The 25,703-nt window shown below is 46.3% G+C and overlaps 1 protein-coding gene across 1 annotated transcript; it reads right to left on the bottom strand.

The window, feature by feature from the left end:
• Positions 1-506: 506 nt before the first annotated feature.
• On the bottom strand, positions 507-16,596 carry tnfaip8l3 (tumor necrosis factor, alpha-induced protein 8-like 3). Its single transcript, XM_048969436.1, has 2 exons — positions 16,391-16,596; positions 507-1,757 (listed from the first exon to the last, which is right to left on the bottom strand). The coding sequence occupies exons 1-2, from the start codon at positions 16,434-16,436 to the stop codon at positions 1,198-1,200; spliced, it is 606 nt and encodes a 201-aa protein (XP_048825393.1). The 5' UTR covers positions 16,437-16,596; the 3' UTR covers positions 507-1,197.
• Between the last annotated feature and the right edge of the window lie 9,107 nt (positions 16,597-25,703).

Genomic DNA, 25,703 nt, shown 5'->3' with positions numbered 1-25,703 from the left:
GTTCGGCCAGACTAAACAGAAGTGTTGTTACATGCAGTTTGCTGAAACGTGCCAGATGATATCGAATGGTGCCTGAATCATGAGCGTCTCACCTTCCGGTGTTTGAGTTCTTTTGCTCAGTTTTCTGTTTCATTTCCAAGAGAATACATGGAGAGCAAAATTCATAAAACCCTGGTATGGGGCGTCTTTTGTGCGACCCATAAACGCTGGAGGATCTGGTGAAATATCAATCTATAGAATGACTATAAAACGTTTAGCTTTTTATTAGAAGTTTTCAGAAAGTTCCACTGTTTCTGCTAAAACTGCAAATGTAATGTGATGGTTGCCAGTAAGGCTTACTGGTTTTCAGGCAGGATGCCATTTTCCTGAGCTGGTGGATATTTGTCTTATAAACGATTTGCAGATCAGCACTGAAGGAGGGTGTTCTCCTGGGTGTGTCGTCTGTGATCTCTTCCTGACAGCTTGACGTCACCACTTGAAAGAGCACATTTAAAAAGAGGCCACTCTTATTCCGATTGATTGTGTTGTTTTTATAAATGACAATAACAATCACGTTGACAGTGCTGTCGCACGCACACAAACATGCGCACAAACGTATGCACACTTCACGAACAGGAGCACATGGTTGATCACGAGGGCTTGGAGCATCAGGACTGTCGTAGGGTCTTTTGGCCTGGTTGTTTGGCATGTCGACATTCCGAGGTGTGGAACGTCAATGTGGGTCACCGGGATCTATGTATGCAAGATGTCCCATAAAAATTTCATAAACGATAAGCTATAACAGATCACACCTGTATTTGTGCTACATTGTGATTATGAAGCCAGATCTGTTTGCCCCTTGCTCCAGATTCCTCATAATGACAGACCTTTCACAAGTAAAATTTTACTGTACATGGGTCTGTATATATTAAACAAAGAGGAGATGCATTATCCACCATGTGTGACACAATCATCGGCACAGGAACCCACAAGAACAAGTCCACAGTGTGTAAAACGCTATTTGGCGTCACAGATCGGGACACTTTTCCTACCGACGAGTGCATTTCACATGAAGGTAGGACACAAAAGGAGTTACAGTATGAAAAAGACACTGGACCCTTGGAACTTGTTCCAGAAACAAATATACAGAAGATGTGATAGGGCTTCAAACAGAGAACGAAACGAAGCAAGTGGATGAGGAAGAGTGAGACATCTAGGTCAAAGCACGCCCTCATCCAGAAGTCTGTTTATTCCCTCACAGATCTTCTCCAGGTAGAGTCTGTACTCAGGAGAACCGTAGAGAACAGCCAAGAAATCCACATCAGCAAAGTGGTTGAAGACGCGGTCGATTCGGCCGTGCGACCGGATGGTCAGGTGGCGCTCCACCAGCTCGTGCAGCAGGTCCCTGCACTCCAGCAGCACCTCGGAGAGAACGTTCCTATCGAAGGTGTAGTCCACCTCGTGGAAGCTGACGGCTGTCATGGCCGCTTGGTTCATCTTCTTCTTGAAGCGCTCCACCGTCTCCAGCTCCTCTGGGCTGAACTGGTGGTTGCGGTACAGGATGCCGATCTTCAGCGCGATCTTGATGACGTCCTTCGTGATCTTGTGGGCCTCCTTCTTGCTCCGGGTGAACTCACGTGTCGCCCTGTACAGCTCGTCCAGGATCTCGCTGCTGGTGTCGTCGGTAAGCAGGTTGGCCACTGCCATCGTGGCCATCTTGCTCAGGATCTTCTTCTGGGCCTGTAGAGCCAGGTTCCTGGAGTTGAAGCTTTCCTGGCCTGCATGTACACAGTGGAAAATTCGAGCAACAAACGGTTAGCACCCATTGGCCCTGCTATGTAACCATCCGCTCCTGGTTGGCTCCTGCTGAGCAGTATTTTTACTAGAGAGTACAGACCACCCGTAGGACCCAAACATTTATCTTAGGAAGCTGTTCCAAGAGCAGAATCATGTGTCAGCCCTGAAATGGGCCAGCAATCAATCTAATCACCAACGGTCATGTGACTGCTGCGCTTCTAGCATCCAGATTATTGGTTCCAGTTGGTGCGGAAAATGCACTGCATGCTAATAAGGCTGGATTTGCTCACTGGACGAAACAAACTTGTTATTCTGCTGTGTTTCTGTTTTGCCGCTGAATGGGCTTGACTGTAACTACAGCGCAGACTCATAAAGGGGCAGAATTAATGGTTTGGACACGGAATATGATTAATATGTGTGTGCCAGTGGAACCAAGCCTAACCTCCCTATTAATGCAATGATGGCTAATAGATTAAACTGTGTAAATGGCACGTTGAGTGCAAACGGGAAGCGAGAGCAGCTGTGGCCTATTTGATGGATGGGGTACGATTGTATGCGCTGTAGCCTGCAGAAATGATGCAGTTTTGTCTGAGCCTCTTAAGCTATCACCCTTATTTAGTCTTAAGCCCCAGCACCCCTTGTTGCGCACTGTGTGTGTGTGTTTATATATATACACACCTATGGCTTAAATGTGACTGGTGTGTCCTCAGAGTTGAGATTCCATCCTGGGTTGTTCCCTGCCCTGTGCCCATAGGCTCCAGGGCTTCGGCAACTCGGAATAGGATAAGCGACTTCAGGAAGGATGGATGGATGGGTGAATGGGTAGACGGATGGACGGAATACACGCCTTAATTATTTTAGGTTGCCATTTCTGATGTGTTGCATACATCAGGGTGCCTGTCGATGTTTCACTTTGATTAAAGACCCTGACTAATACTGGTGTGAAGTTCTAGTTTAGTGGTATAATATTGGGAGAGATTGTGAACAGAGAATTTTGCAGCTTTCAGCAGCCAGATATGTTTAAACTGACTGGGGCTGTAGGCGGAGTGGGTGGCTGTAATAAAGCGTTTTTATTTAGATGCCGCCCAGCAGTACGTTGCAACCAAACAGCAAGAATTAGGGTTAGAAATCTATAGTACAAATGATCGTCCTTTAAGTGCGATGCGGCTCATCCCTGTCAGATGCTGGTAAATCTGTATATCAAAACAAAATTAGTTTTGCTTTAATGTATTTTTATTTGAATTGTTTAGGGTCAGATTTACACAGACCTATGAGTCTGTGGAAGAATGACAATGGAGATTATCGTAGACCTACATTGTCTGTAAATATTTTACAATGTTCGGATGTTCTGCCGACCACGGTTGATGACGCGGCGCGCGCTGGCATGGACGGACGTAGGTGGCACATGTGAGAGTTATGACGTGGTTTGGGGGTGAGGGGGCTGCTTCTGGAAAAGCGGGGCTTTGGCAGCCTCTTCTCCCCTCTGACTCGTCGGTAGAGGAACCCAGCGGAACGTCTTGGGTGCCTGTATACCCTGTTCATTTACTGCGTTCTGCTGCAGCGGCCCCAGTTAGTCTTAGACATGGAGCGGTTGCCCCTTACACATCCCAGGAGAGTGTGACACGCTCGGGGGGGGGGGGGGGCAGGAGCCGGGGGGGGGGGGGCGTGCATAGCGTGGTGCTTTTTTAAACCATGCTTCTTAATGCAGATACATCTGGGGAACATCACATATCATCGGTCTGTTTTTCACAGAAGAGTAAAACACTGAAAAGGTCAAATATTTGAGTTTCACTCCCTGGATTTTCCTATCGAGTCTGGAGTAGATTGTGTTTAGTCTCCTGGGTGCAGTCGCCTTGAGCCCAGAGAAATGGCTGGACCTCGCGTTACAAGTTGTTGAGTTAAAAGAAAAAAAAACTTAGATAATTCTAATTTTATGTCACAGGTGCAAATTAGGATTGAATCTAAGTATTCAGTGTGATCAGCCAACGAAGAGGCAGTATGCTCAGTCTTTGGGCTGAAAGTAATATTGTTTTAATGAAAAACATATATGTACCGTAATACCACAAGCATCCTGCTGTAAAAAGTCTGCTTAAATTTCATTTTAGTGAATACAAGGAGCTCATTATTACTCAGAAGTGGAAAACAGTTTTACAAGTGAGGCGTTCACTGGAGTTGTTTCCCAGCCAATCGCTGTGTAGATTGCTTCCTGGCAGTGAGCGTGATTGGTGGATTTTGTATTTTTTTTTGGGGGGGGCCAGGGATCTCGCATGGTGCTGCCAAGCTGCTTAGTGGCATGTCTGGGCCAGTGCTGTCTGCTGCGTCTAGCGTGACCCCCCCCGGTGACACCGAAAGCACAGTTACTCCTGTGAAGCTAAACGAGGCGGCGCTAAGCTAACGCTTTAGCCCTGAACACGCACGGCCGGAACCCCCGCCTCATGGTATTTTCTACTTAGATGTTTCCCTCCAGGCTCATGCTGCGGTTTTGTTTTAAGGGAATGAAACTATTCTTCTTATCAAACTGTGAAACAGTCCGTATTATTCAGGCTAGTTTTGCTCTATGACAGGCTAACGTGTGCAGAAATGAGCAGTAGGTCCCACACACGGGTGTCTGAGTGGTCACCCCCCCTCCAGGTGAGCGCTCTCCTGCTACACTCATAGGTAATAGCATTCATCACAGCTTTATAATGCTCACCTTCACCCATTTTAATGTACGGTACACAGTGCCACTGCACTTAACCACCTTTGTCGATGAATGGATTTGGGCCGTTTGAATCTATAGTTCCAAACTGGATAAGAAGATTCCTGTTTCATAACCATCAAGGAAACAGGCACTATTCAGAGAATGTATATGAATTATGTATGTGTCTATATAATGTGTATGAGCCTTTGATGGCTTTAGAGGTGGGCGAATGGATTAAGATGTTTATAACCACCTAGTGCAGTGTTTCCCAATCTGGACCCCGGGGACTCTCAGACAGTCCATATTTTTGCTACCCCCCAGCTCCCTGCCAGACAGTCCACATTTTTGCTCCCCCCCAGCTCTCTGCCAGACATTCCACATTTTTGCTCCCCCCAGCTCCCTGCCAGACAGTCCACATTTTTGCTCCCCCCAGCTCTCTGCCAGACAGTCCACATTTTTGCTCCCCCCAGCTCCCTGCCAGATACTCCATATTTCTGCTTCCTCCCAGCCCTTTGCCAGACAGTCCACATTTTTGCTCCCCCCCCAGCCCTCTGCCAGACAGTACACATTTTTGCTCCCCCCCAGCTCCCTGCCAGACAGTCCACATTTTTGCTCCCTACAGGGAGCTGGGAGGGAGCAAAAACATGGACTGTCTGCAGGGCCCTGAGGACCGGATTGAAAAACACTGACTTTGTGAATAAAGGTCAGCCAAGGTGGTGGTGCCGGAAGCTGACAGCAGGTGCCTGAAGCCAGTGCCACATGGTCTCTCAGCGGGAGGCTTTAGAGAGCCGCCATGAGGGCTCGCACACACGTTGGAGTATGCTTCCCTTCGCGCCATCTTGCCACCATGTAATGTCTGTCTGTGTGGCTAATTGTAATTGTAAATTCATCTGCTGGCTGAACCCTTACAAACAGCATCTGGCAGGAAGTATCCAGTATTCAGAGTGTTTATTAAATCAGCTGCATCCCTGTAAGCGCTGATTTCCATCCATGCATTTCCTGTAACCACTTGTCTTATTCAGGGTCCGGAGTCTATCCCAGAAGCTAACTACCCGGGGGGGGGAGGGAACTGGAGGAAAGCTCACAATGACACGGGGAAAACATGGAGTCATGGTGGGGACTCGAACCCAGGACCTTGAGGTGTTGAGGTGTTTCTGCTAATATAACAGGCAACCAACAAAAAGCGCAGCCATGGAGTTCGCCTACATTTATAACAATTGCTTTCCTAAATTTCTGTTTTCCGCTGATGGTGTGTTTGGCAGGCATTGGTATAATTTTGACTGAAAGTGAGACTGACTACTGTATCGTGTTGCTTTTAACACGAGCTGCGAAAGTTCTGAGCCGCAGAAGCTTGTTGGAACGCCTTCGCCTCAGCAGAAGGGCTGTTTGTATCTCCGCCCTCCTCTTCTTCACTACGCCGCAGTAGAGATGCCTGTCCTGCCAGCACATGTTCAGTTAGGTGGCAGCTTGCGGAGGCCTTGCTGGCGTGTCCTGACTTTCTTTGTGGCTCATTTGATGTCCGTTTTTGTTTTTTTCGTCTTTATACTCGAAGCTGCAGAAAGTTGACACCTGGTTTCAGTTTTGTTTGGAAGTCGGTAGCCCTAGAGGTCAACACCAGAATCTTTGTTTCCTCCATGCGTTGTGCGGGAATTTCTTGAAATGTTTGCTATTTCTGCTCTGCCCTTATTTGCCAAAGATCTGCCTGCTGTACTGCTGGACCAGTGGGGAGACAGAATCTGAATTCTTCCCTCATAACAGCCCCAATGGGGAGAGAACTGATGTGGCTTCTCTTGACATCGATTGTTCATTTTTCTAAACCAAACATGCCCGATAGCTGACTGCAGAACACTTACTAGCCCGCAAATGTTTACTCCACATAGCAGTAAAATAGACCACTTTGTAATCCGGGAGTGAGCTTCTCTGGTTTTCTTATGAGCCACTATTGACCTCCTTGAGTGACCTCCACTGACTGCTACATGGACCTCTGTCTCTCGGAACACTTCTCCCGCTGTGCTGATTACATTTTCTCATTTGTGTCTGTCACTTCCCCTCTGTGCTCTGCTCATTACATAAGAACATCAGAACATAAGAACTATACAAACGAGAGGCCATTCGGCCCATCAAGCTCGCTTGGGGAGAACTTAACTAATAGCTCAGAGTTGTTAAAATCTTATCTAGCTCTGATTTAAAGGAACCCAAGGATTCAGCTTGCACTACATTATCAGGAAGGCTATTCCATACTCTGACTACGCGCTGTGTAAAGAAGTGCTTCCTTAAATCCAGTTTGAAATGTTCTCCCGCTAATTTCCACCTATGGCCACGAGTTCGTATATTTGAACTAATGCTGAAGTAACTATTTGGTTGAACAGCATCCAAACCTGTTAGAATCTTATATACCTAACCTACAGGCCCCCAATGACACGTTTTCCTGCCGTACGTTAGTCCCGCAATGAATGAGGGGGGTCTACAGGTGTTTAAATGTTCCCTGCGACTGTCAGTTTTTCTGTATTGCAGAATTTAAATATCCTGGTCTTGTCTTCTGCTTGATTAATGAATTTTGAAAGGTATGCTGACACACTATCCGAATGTACGGTCTGTAACTATAAAAACAATTCACAGTCGTTATTTGTAATATGTAACATACCAAAGGTCACCTTATCTGTGTCAGATTATTCATCTTGGAAAATAGCATTTTTCCTCAAGTTGTTAATTCATCTCAGTTGTCATTATGTTGCTTTAATTGATCGGATCTTCTCAGGTTATCAGATAGTGCTGGTCCGTCCACAGAGGCGTCTTTAGCTGGCCTCAGAAAGTCAGCTGTTTGTAATTCGCCCCCATCGGGTGTCCGACTTGTTAGTCAGCAGCTCATGCATTCCTGGGTCAGTGTCCCGATGTTTGGAGTTGCCAGGGACGCGGGAGATGTTTGTGAATATTATGAATGGGCTCGTTCTTCATTCATGACCGTGGAGGAAGGAAAGTCGCTGGCTCAGCCTTAAAGGCCGTGCAGAAGCAGCCCAGGCTCTGATTTTAGCTGCCTTACAGTGATGGTTTATCACAACACCCCTCTCCTTCAACAAACGTTACCCTCGAGATGAGCATACGAGGCCGAACTCTTATTTACATCCTTCTCTCTCTCTTTGCAGATTGCCTGTTTTGCCTCCTACAATGTTTTATTACACATGTAGCACTAACACACGGGAGCTGCTGGTGTCCGTGCGGCCTGCCGTGCGGCCTGCCCTGCGGCCTGCTCTGACAGAGCAGGCCTGACAGAGATCCATGCAGCCTGCCCTGCGGCCTGCCCTGCGGCCTGCTCTGACAGCAGTGTGCCTGACAGAGATCCATGTAGGCCTGCTGTTATTGTGCATAAGCAAACAGTAGCACCAGCTGCTGCATTCTCTGCCATATGTTGTGACATATGCAATTTATAGTGAGGCTCACAGTTTGTTTTACTTTGGAAATAACGCTAGAATGGTTTGGTTTTCCTGACGCTCTAAGGTACCGCTGCCCTCCAGTGGTTGGGGAAAAAAATGGCTCCTGGCATCTGGATTCCAGACACAAATACGGGTCACGCACAAACTCACATAATCCACCTCGTCTACAGTACAGCTCTCAAACTTCGCCAATGTGATCACCACAAAGGGGGGGAATCACGATACTTCTGGAACGTTCCCTGGCGATTGCATGTCACCCGTTCTCCTCATCCCTCACTCTCTTTTCACATCCACCTTTCATGAAGCAGGATTTGCGGCTTTCCCTGCTACAGCGAATTGATTAACATTCTTGCCAGTAAATCTCAGACCCCGATTTAAAGTACGGGTTATTCGGTAACGTCTGACTTGAGGCGGAGTGAAAACGGACACTTCTATTACCCTCCGGCTGATTAATGTTCAGTCCACGTGAAAGAAACACAGCACGTGCAGGACCTCTGTTCTAAAATACGCATAATGGATGAAGTGTGGCTTCAGGAGCAGATAATGAGGGGAGATTGCTGCTGTGTTTCATTTCAATGGTGCCCCCTGGTGGTGGCCTGATGTAGCACCTCTGCTTTCACACCCTTGACAGCTGTGGAAACATGATCCTGGGTGTCGGGATGAAGGGACACATTTGTTTCTTTATGTAAGTTTTCTGCAGGAATGTGTGTGTGTGTGTGTGTGTGTGTGTGTGTAGAAAGTGTAGGTAGCTTCCAAGACAGTAGGAATCCCATGAGTCAGACCCTCCGGTTCCTGCTTAAATTTTCCTTCAGCACCAGATCCTTTTAGGTCACATGCAGTAGCAGAAGTCAGGCAGAGATCTGAAGCAGATTCATTTTATGGGCCATTTCACAGCCTTCCAGATCTGCTGGCCCCAACGGCCGACTCCTTGAGGCAAACGTGTTTTTCTGAGGTTTAACACCGTGCGTGAAAGTATGTGAGCGCCAAGGATGGTAACGATTAACCTGTTTCCTGAGGGCCACCTCTGAGTTGGTTTGAGACAAGAAGTTGCAAAACCAAAAGCCAGCAATCTTTTCCTGAATGCCTGCGTGGAACCTGAACTCTGAATCTGTGACCATCACTTTAGCTTGTAATTTATACACACACATTTATACGCACAGCATCTATTAACGGGCAATTATGCAAATACTTCTCCGTACTGTGAATTTCCCTCACATGGCGCAGAGAAGCCAAAAACGATCCTTCACCCTGAGTTTTGGTGACTGAAGGGTCTCCTTTTGCACAGGGGGCGTTACTCAGGACAACCCTAAGGACATGTTCTGGTGTAGATGGAGTGAGGGCTGCATGTGGTAATGAGGTGCTTTTTTGAGCGCCTGCTAGATCTGCCTTGTGAGAGCGAGGCCTTGCAGTCTGAAGGAGTCCACCATGTGGGTTATGTGACTTCAGATGTGGTGCATTAAGCGGCTTCTGTCGTTTGTCCTGAGGCTCAGTTCAGCAGGAACTCATTGTTAATGTGCACCAATGCAGATTTTTCATTTTCTATTTCTTACGTTGGCCTTAATTATCGAAAAAGAAGTAAATCTGTTGACCTTGGCGACTAGCCGAGAGAGAGAAGCTGTCAGGCAGGATCAGTCTTTCTGTTTCTTCGCCAGCAGAGGAGTGAGGAGTTTATGTGGCGATAAAAGAGGGAGAGGGACTGTTTATTGTGGTGATGGACTTTAATCAAGCAGCAAACTGCAGCTCTTGCCGCAGCCAAAAACCTCCAGCACAGACCTGGAGAACTGAGGAACAGATGGCACATGGACAAGCCTAACGGAGGGTGAGAGGGAGCTGCAAGGCCTTCCCGGATAAGGCTGCCAGGGGCGGGTTGGGTGACCACACCAGCTGGGCGTTGGTTCCTTGCCTGAACCGCTTCCTGCACCACACCCATGTCGTCTGATGTCCTCCTGGTGGAGCCCAAAGGTGTCTACCGTCTTGGCCAGGGACATGAACCCTGCAAGGTCTATGCTGTTCCCCATGGTCGTGGTGCTTTATGTTTGGTTTCCATGTCTGCCCCACCCCCCACACTCAGTTTCCGCCTCCTGTCCAGCATGGTAGACAGGGACGTCCCACGGCAGTGATTTGTAACAGGTCAAGCGGGTCGTTATAGATCCAGCAGGCGTTGAGACGCATAGATCACCGCATCTCATATACCCCACTTCTGCTTTCAGACGTCTTACAGAAGGAATTGACGAGGACTTAATGGAAGCAGGAATAGCGGTGCTTTGTCCCGGGTTGTCAGGCATGATGAGCCCCTCTACATTACGGCGTTTGCTCCCTGCTCTCTGTGGAGGTTAAGCTGCTTCTCCTGCCTCCATGTCAGCATCCATTACATTTCTGCTTCATGCTTGTCTTTTCCCTTCCTTTAGTTTTTCCAGCCCGGAATTTTCCGAGCCCATGGACAGCGACACTGGGGTATATGTAGGTATCCCCCTGCGAGTGACTGAGGGGCACTCATAGGATGGGGGGCCTGAAACCCAACACAGACTGGCCCTCAACATTTTTCCTACTGAAACACCCCCCAGGGCTGTGTGGCGCGAGATCCCAGGCAGACATTGAGGTGGGAACAGCTGACTCCACTGGATTGTGGTGGTTTTCCCCAGCGTTGGAAAAGGGGGCTCGACTGCGCCTGTGACTGCAGCTGCTGGTTCTGAGCCGAGACAGTGGGCCACCACGATTAGGGGGGATCGTCTTGTGGGGGAGTTTTGCTGCTGCTGGGGGCTGCTGCTCTCTTCTCTTGCTCCTCATCTGATGCTCCTGCCGTTTTTTTTTTTTCCATGGCCCAGTTTCGGGAGGAACGAGACGCTTCGGTCCGGATCCCACATGCACTTTGACTGCATTAAGCTTTATAACTGCTCCTGGGCTCCATCATACTCTGATGGTATTTATTTTGGCCCCCGTCACTGACAGCTGATTGGTTTGTTTCCACTGTTAGTCAATTACAGACGTCTGTGCTGTACAAGAATAACCGACAGTCATAATAAGCACATGGCTGGACCATCTGTGCGCAGAAACGAGCGTAACTGGCTGGCACTGGGATCCTTCCTAATAAAGGCTGTGGATTACGGCACTTGGGGGAGTTTTTGCTCCTGGCAGCTCTGTAGGGCGTCACTTTTTCCAAGGGGAGGCTCCCGTCTTCCCCTCAGACCTGCCTATGGCCACTGTTGTCACCACAAAAGGGGCTCCTGCGCTTGGGGTGGTAGTGACCAGTTTTGGACTGGGGCATGTGTCTCTCTGACAAGCAGACATGCACACGGAGAGGCAGACGCACACACAGACGCACATATACACAGAGACAGACAGGCAGACGCAAACGCACATATACACAGAGACAGACAGGCAGACGCACACGCAAACGCACATATACACAGAGGCAGACGCACACGCTGACGCACATATACACAGAGACAGACAGGCAGACGCACACGCAGACGCACATATACACAGAGACAGACAGGCAGACGCACACGCAGACGCACATATACACAGAGACAGACAGACAGACAGGCACGCAGACACACACACACACACACACACTCCTCCTGAGATGGCAGGGCTCCATGTGCCACAATCCCTCCCCAGCTCTGATGTTTAAAACCTGTCCTGCAGATGCAGATACAGGACTTGCTCGGACTGCGGTCACTTCTCACGGTTCACCTGTGGTGTCCATGTGATGGCAATCGATGCAGTTCATTCTCCGTTCTCTGTATCTTCATATAGCACCCTGGAGCACTTAATCAATAAGCATTACAGAGCACAGTCCTGGATGGGGTTGTGTTCTCATTCTATCTGGAGCTTTCCGTTAACCTCAGACCCCCTCTGTCCCATTGGGCCCAAAGTCCAGGGTAGTTCCTGCACTTTTCCGTTCCACATGCTCGATTTGCTGGAATGCTGGTTAAGGTGCCATTTTATTGTTGCTGTTTATGACACTGACCCTGTTCTCTGTGGTCAAAGTCCATTGATTTCAGCACTAAAAATGTAAATGTGTCAGGTGCTTGACAAAATGTTCCTTAAGTTATTTTGAGAACCCGTGTATCTACATCTACACAGACATTACTTTAAACTTTAGAAACTATTTATCTAAAAAACATTCTACCGTGGTAATGACTGTGAGACATTTACATCAGTGCCCAATGAAATTCTGCCAGTTCTTGGTTGTTAAATATCAACGCGCAGTGTTGCAGGCCTGGTTTGGACTCACTTTTAATGTGTGTTTTATAATATAATCACTCAGTTCTTACCCTGTTTTGAAAAGAAGTGTGAAGGGAAGTTGTCGGTTGCGGTAGCAATCAGGATAATCTCTGGGATGGTATCACTGGCGTAGTAATGCAGTGAATTATGTTGGCTAAGTATGAAAAATCCCCTTTGTACTGTGCTGCGATCTGTGCGTGAGCTCTGGGGTCTTCGTTTAGCGGCAATGCGAAGCAGAATCACGCTGCTTGCCCTCAGCGCTTCTGTTACAGATTACTGCTGTTCAGAAGCAGCCCCCTGCCCCACCCCCGCTGTGTGTCTTGGGCGTAAAAGACCCCGAGGATTTGGATCCGCCGTCTTACTATACTTGCACCCAAAGTACACAAGGGTTGACAGCGTTGCAAATGAGTCAAATAAGGGGCAGAGAGTAGCAAGCAGTTTGGAAAAAAATGAGAAATCATCTGGACTTCAGGAAATGCCAGGGCCCGAGTCCCGCCAGATCCGAGACGGCATCATTAGCAAAAAGCTCTACAGCGCCACCTGCCAAGCCACCACATAACTCCTCACTTGCCATTTTTGCTTCCTTGTTTAATTTGGTGATGCTTTTAAGTGCAGCGTGTAGATGACAAGCAATGAGTCACAGCGTCTTGCTTCTGTTCACTCGCTATGTGTTCAGACGCTCCTGCACCGTGCCCAGGATACTTAGATCGTTTCATTTTACAGCGAGAGCCTCACTTCCTGCCTCCGTCCATTTCTCTGGTTGTCAGATCGAGGCACGGAGCGCACTGCTGGTCAGTTAGCGGTTTCGCTAACTAGTGGTGCTGTAGCCAGCTCCAGGTTGTAGCGGTGACATCGGCTCCATGCAAACTGAGAAGGAACCACAACAAGCTCGCAAACCACAGGCACGTTGCTCTTGTGTGACCAGAGGCTATAAAGTGATTGAGTAAGCGGACTGGACCCAGTGGCTTTTTCTGTGCAGCTTGCTGGTTCGCCAGTTCTGTGCCGGTTTTGGTCTCTGGTCAGTTGGGAAGCTCACCTTCCCTGAGTCCTGAGCTGGGTCCAAGCTTAATGATTATGCAAATCATACTAAAATACATATAAATGCAGCCCTTCGCAATTTTGTTGTTCTGCAAGCTTAGAACGCGGCATCAATAACAGAATAAGGAGGAATTTTGTATGGACCAGTGGCTCTTCTCCATCACCCCAAGGACGCCGGAGGTGGGTCCATTGTGTCCGTCTGGCTTGGTTATTGGGTCCCTCACTGGTTTGCTGCAATTCACCATCATTCCTGCTTTCAAATGAGCTGGGATGCCTGCGGCTTGGAGAACCTCAAAGAGAAGAAACCGATGGGGGCTCCTGCCCTCCTTCCCCAGTGAAACCTGCCTCGGGTGTCTTTGTGTCTTTCTGTAGTGTCCAAACCGTCTCTTTGTGGCCCCCCAGATTCCTCTGTAAATGTCAGCTGGTGGCCCCAATAGTGGCCGCTCACACAGACGACTCTCCCAGCCTGCAGAAGAGGGCGCCGGTGTCCCACCGTCACACAGCACCGCCGCTCCCAGCTCGCCCCGCTCGACTGGTACCAAACGCAGAGACGGGGCCGTCGGCCGTCGAGTGTGATGGTGCCCAGCTGGAACCGGTCCAGCCCCAACCCCATTTAAACATAAAGCAGCCCAGCCCTTATGTCTTTGCGGTTATACCAATGGAATGTTAATGCGTGATCAGTTGCAGACTGGCTGGTGAAACCTTGCATGCTGACACAATCTCCACATGTGATCAAAATCACTTCCCCCATCACTCTTCGAAAACCTACGCTTATATCAAAATTATTTCCTTCGTTTTTTAAAGCTTTTGTTGCATTAGATAGCTTATTACTTCCGTAACCAATAAGTAGACACTCAGAGGCCTGTTAGCAGAGGGCCTTTGTGGTGGCTTGACATCTCCCAACTTTAGCCGCCAAAAATGAAGCCCTTCCTTCCTCTGTAATGAAAAGTTGCTCCTGCTGCTTCTCTTTCATCGGGGCGTCAGAGTGCGGCGACATCTGTGGGGTGGATTAAAGACCGAGGCGGGTGGCGCAGCAAGTGTACGGCTCATCCGCCGAGCATTTGGCCAGGCTCCGCCCCCAAGCCTGTTACATGTGTCACGATTAGTCATCCGCTGTAGCGCTTCGACTCCTCGGAGCCCCGAGACGGCCGACCCGGGGGACGCGAAGTAACGTAACTGGATTATTTTTGCAGGGCTCCGGGACTCCGCCCACCCCGGGCGACCGCAGCCCAAGGCCCGAAGGCCTCCCGCCCTGCTCTTAAAACGCCGAAAGTGGTGGCTGTCATTATTTCTCCGTTTCTCGGAGCAAATTTTATGAGAGTCCAGCTTTCCACGCGCTGCCTCCTTGCATTTCTAACTGCCTTCGGGGGAAAAACTAACAAAGAAAAAAAATGACACTAGCATATTTACCCGAAGTTCAAAAGATACGGAGCGTGAATAGGTGAATATATACGGTGTTTGCTTAGCATTCCCAGCGACGGCGTTCCACATCCTGCACCGGTCCCCGGAAAACACTGCCCTTCTGTCTGCTGGCCGTGGTCTACGTGTACGTACAGCTTCAGAGAGGCCACTCTCACTCGGTGACACCCTGCATGTGCTTCTAGGAGGAATGAGATTTGACTGATTCCTGTTTAAGTTAAGTACTGTTAGTGTGGCCATTCTCTCCTATACGTTTTTGGTTCATAACCAACCTTATCTTCTTTCAGACAGAGAAATGGTTTTGACTAACCCCTGATGCGTGGGAAGCATTGAATCACTTGGTGTAGGCGCCTGACACCGTAGAAGGGCATCCACATCTCCTCCCTTCACTGCCACATGTCTCGCTCGGTACGGCAGTACTTTGTTTCTTAGCTTTTTGCTCAAGCCTGCTAAACAGTACTGTTAATCAGGCTCCGATAGGATAATCCACAGGCTTTGAACTTTTAAAAGCCAAGAGTCAATGCTGCAAGGTTTGCCAACTGCCAACCGCGGATATGCCTAAGGAGTTACTCTGCTTTTGGGACTGAACCAGACACAAGACTCGGGTAGATATGTGATCTAACTGAGGGGTTTCCATGCAGCTTGCTGGTTCTGATAGAAAATTGAAGGCAAGTCCATTTGATTTAAAAGGAAGCCATTTTGCACACAGAGGGCCCAAATTAGCTTAATCGATCACGCAATGCGGGGCATCGCCTGCACCCAACCCATGTTCAAGGTCCAAACTCTGCTTAACCTACCCCACCGTCTCCTGGTCAGATAAAACATTTGCTAACCAACAGCGGAGGCCCGAGGCTAACGATCAGGCTAACGCATTAGCAGACCCCCCAGATTCTGAAGATGAATGTAAATACAAAGGCAGCCATTGAGCAGACTGGCTCTGGCTGTGGCCTGAGAGCTGAACGGGGTTAAGGTGCCAGCGCGTGAGTGACTGTGCACTGCGCTGTGCAGTGATATCATACTGTTCACAGCACGACATAAACAGAGCACCACTACAGAGACAAAAGCCAGGCTCATTAACGCTGTTTGTCCCAGTCTCCTGAGCCCAGCCTCATTACACATATAAACACAGAAAATTAATTAGGTTAATTAGCAGTCCCACACTTCCACTTTTATCACATACTTTACAAAGTATGAATCATAACATTTGTTTTGGTCCCAATTCCAGTGTACCTTTTTAATATTTAGATTTGTGATTTCATTTTTTTGTGCCTGACTTGCTATGCTTTTCAGCCAGCTTATTAATCCGAACTTTGTAATCCTCAGTAAGATTTTAACACACCGTAAAAAATAACCTGTGATGTAGTTAATAAAAAGCTCTGGAATGTAATCCTTGTTTTTAACCGCTGCCATAAAATTTTGCCTTGGTGTTAAACCTTTTTCAGCACTAACATCAAGGCAAAAATACCGGAGGTTCATCCAATTATTATATTATTATATTTCAAGCTGAAATATTTCACACACACACACACACACACACACACACACACACACACACACACACACATATATATATATTGTTATGAATCAGTGTATTTATGTATAGCAGCACCCTAATACAGTTTGAATTTTATTTATGGGAAAATCAAGGGGGGTAAGATCCCTTGAAGCCCGGGTCTGATGATCTAGCCCCCCCCCCCCCCCCACCAGAAAGTAGCTGGACTGGCCCCGTAGAGCTGCCTTCAGACGCCGGCATCAGAACCTACCAGCTGAAAGTTTGTACAAGAGCCAGAATTGGTCTTTTAAAAAGCCCCCCTACCTGGAGAAAACTCCCCCTCGCTGAGTTCTCCGGAGTCGGAATCCATCTCTCCCCAAAGGACCTCTCTCTCTGCAGATGAGCTTCTCGCCTGGCACTTCTTCTTCGTTTAAATGATTTGTTTGTTTGTTTTGTTTGTTTAGTTTGGCTGCAGCTGTGCTCCAGTCCCGGCTGCCGCGAGACTGCCTGCTTTTCAGTAGGCTCCCTTTGCTCTCTCTCGCTTCCTCCCACCCTCTTTCCGCCCTCACTCCTCCCTCACTCGCTCCCTCGCTCTCTCTCTCTCTCTCTCTCTCCCTTCGCCCCTTCTTCGTGTTCTTGAATCTCCCCCCCCACTTCCCTGTCTGACTCACAAGCTAGTGGTCTGTAAAACAGAGAACGGACTGGACGTTGCCTCCTTGCTGTAACTTCTAACTCACAAGCACTTTTACTTAAACCACTTTTTTGAAAACATTTTGACAGTCCTTTAGTTCATTTTTCGTGATACCTTTTGCCAAATAATGGTGCATCCTTTGTTCCTTGTATTTAAAAGCGTCTCACCTGAATCAGGTCACTTCTGTGTTGTTGCTAAAAGCCGCTGAGGTTTTAATCCACCTCCAGGTTTTATGGAGGTTCTGGCTTCTAACTGCAAATGTTTGGTGGTGAGGATGATGGACCTGATGTATCTGAGGTTCTCTGATCCTCAGGATGCTCTCCGACCAGCTGCCTCTGTAATGTTACAGCCCAACCAGCAGTAAGCCACATTGTCCAGGCCTGGACCATATGGTGTTACAATGCTGTCGCAGTAGCAGGTGGTGTGCATACTGTACAACCAAGGAAATGTCACTTTGATTATCAATGAGCTGTTTACAATATCGCCATTTTCCCTCCAGTCCTCATCACCTGAAGTGACTTCGTACGGCAAACAGAGTTTATGTGATTAATGTAGCTTTCTGCCTTGGCTCACATGCCATTTTAATGTACTTAATACTGGCGATTGGAGTATCCAATCATCGTTAAAGAACCCCAGTCAGGGAAACGTCCTATAGAAGTATAGGATTACATAAGTAAATTACTGCAGAGAGCAAGTGCTGATACCAGGGCACATTCGAGTTGACTCTGCGTGCAAATTTCGTTTCCTCTCTATTATAGATTGAAGGAGTCTTGCTTTACAACTTAGAATATTAATATTTTACCTGATGGAGAACAAAGACAAAATACAAACCAAATTTTACTGTAAATCAGTCATCACAGAGAAGTAAAACGAGTGTCATTTAGCGACAGTGACTTTCTCCTGGTTAGGAGGTTTAGGTCGGCATCGTCCCCAAACTGGAACTCAAGCATAGCTTTATGGTGACAAACGACAGTCCAGTAACTGATAAATGACATTCCATGAATCCCTGCGCACACTGACTGCAGAGTTAATTACCCGGCTTCTAACAAAAAAGCCATTTCTTATGGCATATTTCTGCCTGGACTCCTTACGATGTGATTTCTCTGGAAATCTAGTGATGCTCAGACCTTCCTGCAACTTTGGCATGAAGTCCTGGCTTGTCCTCTATGTTAGCTAATGAGCTTTGACAGTACATTTAATTGTATGTTCATTCGTATCTATGTTGCAGCAAAGTTTCTGTCACTAGGAAATTCCAATATACACGACCATTTAGCGGCTGAGTTCCATTCCAACGACCAGGTCGTTTAGCGAGATGATAGCTAAGTGAAAATCAGCTCAGGTGAGACCATGACTCAGCTTACGGCTTTCCATGCTCAATCTCCTTCATGAAGTGGACATTTTTAGCAAAATTTTTTATATTGTATTGCAAAGATCTCTTCCACTCCTGCATGCTTTGTTGTCAGGTGTATGAAATTTGGTTGTAAATGCATGCAATTGGTTGGATAATAACAATAATTAGGATGACATACTTATACACATATACATGGAATGTTATTTTCACAAGTAACGATACTGCTTTGCATATGATAACTTAATTTAGAGTCAATGCTAAACCTCATTCTTGAAGGGTCACATACTTATAAAACTACTCAGTGGCCCGCAGAATGCACTTATACCAACACAAGCATAAGCTAATAAATGCTAATGCTAACAGAGTCGGTCTATGCGAAACAGCAACTCCGAGCAATTAATGATATTCTCATTCAGATGGCGTTGCCATGGCAGCAAAAGCTGGAAATTCAGCTGCCAGCTTGGAACTGTATCAGATAATTATTGTCTCAAGGCCTCCAGAGTGTTTGTAACATGCTATGCTGCCCTTCCGATGCGCACAATCACCTCGTTCCCTCGCGTCGTTGCCCTGGCGTAACTCGGCGAACCAGACGAAAGTTTCCTTTCGTGCACACATGCATGACAAATCACTTTTCTTGTGTTCTTTCTTTTGTACTGCCGCGAAAATTAAATTGGTTAGTATTGCCTCATGAATTCAGAGTGATGCCTGACATGTTTGCAGGTAATGAAAGTGACTCTCTCAGTATGGCGTCGCCTTTCGGACATTAAGATAGCTCCCCTTAGCCTTTACATGTCATCACTGAGTGCTGTTTGTGTTTAACATATTTAACTGGGTTTGCTAGTGTGTGTCTCAACTGCAGTGTCTCATAAATTATATAAAAGTCAGACTTCTATTCCAATAACACTCTGTAATTCGGTTCAGCTCTAGTTTCCTCCTGTGGATTTTCTATACTCTCACTGCTACTACTTAATGTTCTGTATTGTCAGAAAAGGTTGGTGATAAATGCAAGACGTGTGGAAATGGGTTTATTCTGTATGGTAAAGCTATCCATCCATCCATTTTCCAAACTGCTTATCCTTCTGGGTCATGGGGGGTCCGGAGCCTATCCCGGAAGCAATGGGCATGAGGCAGGGAACAACCCAGGATGGGGGGCCAGCCCATCGCAGTGGTAAAACTATATAGTTGTAATATTGTATCCATTGTATTGCTGCTGAAATGGTTGAGCTTTGAGCAGAAGAACTTTTCCCAGGTTCTACTATAACTGTACGGAACCTTTGGCGTTTCTGTGGGAGCTTGAGTCCATCGTACTGCATGAGCATCTTAGTGCAGTGAATTATGAAAATGAATCAGGTGCTGTTCTTATTCCAGTAATAACAAGCAGATTAAATCTACATTCTCACACGTTTACACTTGTTTGAGGAGCACCTTCAGCTGCGTTCAGGTATGCGTGAGGCCCACAGACGCCCAAAATCCCCTGCATTCCAGGGCTGTTCTGGTCACAGGTCTGCAGATACCAGCGGTGCTCGATAAGCAGTGAATTCCAAGGCCAAGCGAGTTATTTGGAATATGGTTGTATGTTTTTTTTTTAATCCATGCGTGGTTCATACGCTTCTCCACTACAAGATCGCATTGTGTATGTTCATTGAAATCAAGTGACCACAGTTCGAGGCCCTATTCTCTGTCTGGAGCATATTGACAGGCCCTAGTGCAGCTAGAGGAAAGATCTACTTGGGTTATTCTTTGTTTTAATTTGGGTCACACCACGAGTGCCGCATTTATTAAGGGGGCAACATTTACCGTGCTAATGCTAATCTGTTAGCATTGTTTCTGCAATATCTGCAAACACACATGCATGAAACCAAAAAAGCGAGAACTAATTTTTAAAAATAATTCCCTCTCTCCCAGTTTCTCTTCCCATTTTACTCAGCCCAGTGACGTTAGAAAGTGATGTTTCTCAGTTTCTGTTGATTTAGAAAAATTGCGACTGAAAATGCGCACAGGAGTCGGCATTAAAGGTGCGTGGCTGCATCTCTGGGTCCGATGACGGCTGCTTGGACTGTACAGCTGCATTGACGTTGCACAACAAAGGCAAAAAAATCCCCATGTTTACTTCTAGGTTGGGCGTGCATGTCTTGTATAATCAGCTAAAAAATGTAGTGGTTCAAAAATCAGGATTACAGAACGTAGAAAAAAGAGAGCAGACTGTGACAACACCCTTATCGATTCACCGACACGTTAACACTTCGTATCTATAAATATCTATGTGTATAAATATCTCTATCTATAAATGTATAAAGTGAAGGATTTGCAGCTTACACTTCGAGCTACTGAAGAGCTTGGGATTCTTGATGATAAGTATTTCTGGTTTTGGCAAATAGTCTGTATTTGAACTCGCTGGATCTGCCTTTCGCTTGCAAATCCTGTTTCAGAGGCAAGCAGACTGGCAAAAGATTTGTCACATAGCAGCATAATAAATCTTCTCATTTTTCCCTGAGTGTTAAAAGCAAAAGAATGATATTAAGCTTTTCAAGAAAGAAAGGAAAATAAGAAGTGCACTGGAATACTGGTAAACAGCGTTTTGCAAAAGGCAGCGTTGCACTGCACCCAGGACAGACATGACTGCTGAGATATAAGACAATCAAATCGCATAATCGTCATCATTAAGCGTTTATATGACACTGAGCTTGTTACCAAACACCCACTGTGTCCTGTTCAATGCCCACAGTATGGATTGTGGACTAAAAAAAATTAATTAAATAAAAATAAACCATGTTTTCTGAAATAGGTTCTTTGTGTCTGCAGATGTCACTACAGTTGTATGGTTTATCCTGCTGTTTGTGGAAATTATTGATATGGATATTTGAAGAGGTTTCAAAAAACCCCATTGAACCTTTTTCTTGCTGTGAATCGTCTGTGTGCAAACTTATGCATCCATATCTAAATGAAATTGTTTTACTTTTTTATGGTATGTTATTGTAGACCGGGGCGGCATGGTGGTGCAGTGGTTAGCACTGTTGCCTCACACCTCTGAGACCCAGGTTTGAGTCTCTGCCTGGGTTACATGTGTGTGGAGTTTGCATGTTCTCCCCATGTCGTCGTGGGGTTTCCTCTGGGTACTCCGGTTTCCCCCCACAGTCCAAATACATGCTGAGGCTAATTGGACTTGCTAAATTGCCCGTAGGTGTGCATGTGTGAGTGAATGGTGTGTGAGTGTGCCCTGCGATGGGCTGGCCCCCCGTCCTGGGTTGTTCCCTGCCTCATGCCCATTGCTTCCGGGATAGGCTCCGGACCCCCCGCGACCCAGTAGGATAAGCGGTTTGGAAAATGGATGAATGGATGGATGGGTTATTGTAGACCAAATAAATGACAAAAGGCCATTGAGAGGAAACATGCCTGTATTCTACTGGTCTGGGTTAATATCTTGGATCGAGCTTGAAGAAAGTTATTTGGAGACATTACTTTGATCAGCTGGCTGGAGTGAGATTATCAATTTGAGACAAGTCTGCACATACATTTATATGTATGTAAGAGTTTTATTACTTTGTAAACAGTCTATAGGGTTTGCAAACTACCGCAACACTTTTCATGTAGCTGATTTTCGGTTTGCAATGGAATAATATAGATTTCCCATAAGATTTCCTGTGTGAGCATGAGCACCAGAAAGCGTGAGAGCTGGCCAACCTGCCATAACTGCTGATGGCGATCAGTCTTCCTTCTGCAGAAGGTCTGTGTTTGATAATGGGTGCAAACGATGCTGCTGTCTGTGTCCGAGCTCAAACAGCACGGAGTCTCCATATCTCTGATGCTCAGAGGTCCTTACTTAATTAACACTCCTTGGTTTCTTTTAAGTATAATTTCCATTGAAAATTGGACACTTTAGTCAAGTCTGTCTCCAAAAATAATGTTTTTATTAAAATACCAGTTTTTTTTACTTGTTTAAAAAAAAGAAAATGAAACGTGCATTGAAAAAGTGATAAATTGTCATTGGTAGCGCAGCACGGTACAGAGTGCACGACGACGAAATGTGTCATCTAGCATTAAACTTTCTTTTTTTTTAAGAAAAGCCTGTTTTACTGTTGGTTCAAAGTAAGTGGCATAAATATTGTGAGTGCCAAGCAGCATGAGCCAGGCTGAATCCTGTGAAGTCCCTGATTATTTGGCCCATTTTCTTAAACTCCAAATGCAGGTGCTGTGAGGGACTGGGAACAGCCTGCGAGGTGATTATTGCAGAGGGGGTGTAAGCTGGTCCCCACGAGGAGGGGGCTGGTGCCGGGGCCTTGTGGCTCTGTGTCAGGAGACTGAGATTTAACTCTGATAACTGGCTTTGATTATGAGCTATTTTAATTACGAGCTTCGGGGTTACATGTGCAGTTTGACGCGTATAATTTGGCCTTAGCTTTCTAACCCAGTGCATCTCTTAGCTGGTTCCAAAAAGGAGCTCATTATGCTGGGTATTACGTGGAAGGGATTTACTGGACTGGCTGGGCTGGAGCTCAGGGAGCTTATTTACTGAAGACATCGCACAAAAGACTGGTGTATATTACATTGAGAGTGTAATAAGTATTTAAGCGTTATCTTCATTTCATCATTTGTGGATACATTAGGGTTTACCAGCAGAATAGGAGGTGACTAGATTCTTGTCTTATCGTCTTTATGCTCAGTTACTAGAAAAATGAGCCTTGCCTTGCAGTGCAGGAGTGCAGCAGACTTCTCCAGTTAGATGGTGAAAGCTTTAAACATGAGGGTAGGACTGTCTCCTCATTGTATAGAGTATTGTACTGTCTGCTTCATCTCAGGGTACCGGAGTCAGACACGTAGTGTGACGAGCAGATAGAAATCCCCCCCCCTAAAAGAGAATCTGGAGTTACGACACAGAATGCTTCCTTTCTCTTGAATTTGGTGCCTCATTTGGCATTTTTACGCGCATGTAATGCGTCACGAGTGCGTACTGAGTCAGGCGCTGGCTGGATCGGTGCCGGTCCGTTTGGTCACTTCATGACTTATTCAGCGTCGTAAAGCAGGCTGTTGCTAAATGTCTCTTGCGATGAGTATGATGCCGATTCGAAACCCATACTGTGGAATTTTTAAGTATTCCGGCAAAAATACATTATAACTGTGAGCTTTTACCCATGTCCAATCATGCATGAAACCGGAAATGGCAAAAAAAAAGTTTTCCTTTGATGAATTTTTTAAATAAGAATTTTACAGAGCTTTCCTCCTCATCCAACCACATAGTAAAGCCGGCTTTTGATAAAATAAAGCATAATGAAAGCTTGGTTTGTCAGAGAAAAGGCTTTCGTGACTAGTTCTGTCTAAAATCATTTTAAACCTTTAAAAGCTGAGCATGGAAATTGAAAGTAAGGGGAAGCAGAGTCCCTCTTGTCATCTCAGATACCACATCCCCAGAGGTGGAAAGTCCAGGTCCATAAAGTCTAAATCCAGACCAAGGTTTTGTTTCAACCAACCAGTGGAGCTTAAAGAGTCACTGTCACAGAGGACTTAACTGGTTAGTTGAAACAAAACCTTGGTCTGGATTTGTACTTTCTGGACCTGAACTTTCCACCTCTGCTCATTCCTTTCAATGAGGCTGGTCCAGTTTCCTCCGAAATGTCAAGCTGCAAACCCAGGAGCCCTGAAGGAAGCATTTGTGCCTCATCAAAACAACTTTTGAGTAAAGGGAAGTTAATGTTGCTGTTAACTTTCACCTCATTCTGAGTAAAAATATCACAGTTTTTCCAATGCTTCAGTGCTGGCATATTGACAGGCCTGCTTCCGTCTTTATTTAGAAATAATATATATAGAACGTCGACTTCACCCGTACTGCTTGACAGATTGACGTTTATTAAGCAGTTAATTCACACTGCTGCCAGTCACGATATTTTGTATCTGCACAAAAAAAGGATGCACCCTGCTTCTTTTGTGTTCCTGGGTCCATTTAAGCTTGAGTGTCGCGTCATAGTGTAAAAATTAGCAGAGCTGGGGAGCTGGGACCCATCTGTGATAACGCTGTCCTGGGAGACTGCTAGTCCAGACTGCACAAGGGCTTGGCATTTTGGTGCAGTCTCGTGCCAGACTGGTGTATCCGCGCTGCTAGTTGCCCAGAGGTCCGTGGGCGGGGAGGTGGGGGGCGGATTTCAAAATGTCTCAATTTCAAACGGAAGACAGTCATTTAAACTCGCTGCATGTCTGTGGCCCCAGTCACAGCCACCTCAGTGCCCTTTCTCAAAGCTGTGCCGACTGTGTTGATGCGCCCTCTGCTGGACAATCGGTGAAGCGCACTCTTCGTCTTTCTTTTCCCACGTTATTGACAGCCTTGTTGGCCATAAATGACATCTCCAATCCACATTATTCAAACCACCACTGTAAAAAAAAAAAAAACTCTTGATAAACCTATAATGTCATTATGTGAGAGTCAGTCACACGCTATGTGAGAAATATGAGGTGTAACGGGCAACATGTTGCAGGAGGTAACGGGTGTGACGCAGTTGCCGCGGGGGGCAGATGGTGAGCTGGGACAGCCGGGGCAACAGGATGGTTCCCGTCACCATGGAGATTCCAGTCGGTGCAGCACAGACTGATCTCAGACAGCTGGGGGAGAGCGGATGCGGCCCATTCGTGACGAGAGACGAAAGCAACTTAGAAAATGTTTCTTCTAGAAATGAAATTATTTGATTTTACACGTTACAATTCTGAATATTCATATAAATGCACTGATAAATATAATAATAATAATATAATTAACTGGTAATGACTGCAATGAGCAGACTTAGAAACATAAGTCATTTCTTCATATTCTATTACTGTGTTTAATGTACCTGGGCATGACATCAGACCTGAGTTAACTGCGTCCCAGTACAGCAAACTGGAAAGCGATTTAGCAATACCTGGGACCTGCTTCAAAAAGTAGGATAACTTTAACCGAATTTAAGGTACCCCAGTACAATTTGCCTTCATTTTTATTCACTTGCATTTAGCCCAGACTACCTTAAATCCGACAAGTTATCCGGCTAAGCTTTCTGCTTTCTGAAACAAGATCTAGTTCTAGCCAGGTTCATTATTAGCAGTGGTTAGCTAATACGTCCACAGATAGAGGCTGGCCAGCACTGAGTAGGGACAGTAAGATCCACCGGCATAAAAGTTGCGCATTGGTCCCATTTGTGTCGGAAGGGAGAAGAACCAGCAGCTCGGTCTTATGTTTATGGAAGAGTCTTTAATAGAGTCAGGAGTTTGGTTTTTGCTTTGATATTTTTTTCTTAAAATAAAAACATTTCAGATTTAGGGCAAATCCCGCGCGAGTCGGAGGCGCTGTATCGCAGTGGGTTTTTATCGTATCGCAATAGTAGCTGCTTCATGTGTGTCCTTAATGTATCGGATCGCTGGCAATGCATCGAGATGCGTATCCCTAGTGCTTTGTGTACGACTTATTTAATGAGACACAAATAAGACATAAGTACTAGCAAACGGTATGTAACGACAGCTTTTCCTTCCCTTATGATGGGGGCAGCTACCTTGAATTTTGAGGTCAGGGTTGCAGAGGTCGGAATTCCGATTTAAGGGATCATTCCAGCCAGATTGGGAAGCTGGAAATTACTACT

The sequence above is a fragment of the Brienomyrus brachyistius genome, chromosome 11, assembly GCF_023856365.1.
Source record: "Brienomyrus brachyistius isolate T26 chromosome 11, BBRACH_0.4, whole genome shotgun sequence".
Taxonomy (NCBI): Eukaryota; Metazoa; Chordata; class Actinopteri; order Osteoglossiformes; family Mormyridae; genus Brienomyrus; species Brienomyrus brachyistius.
This window is presented reverse-complemented; position numbering and strand designations above follow the sequence as displayed.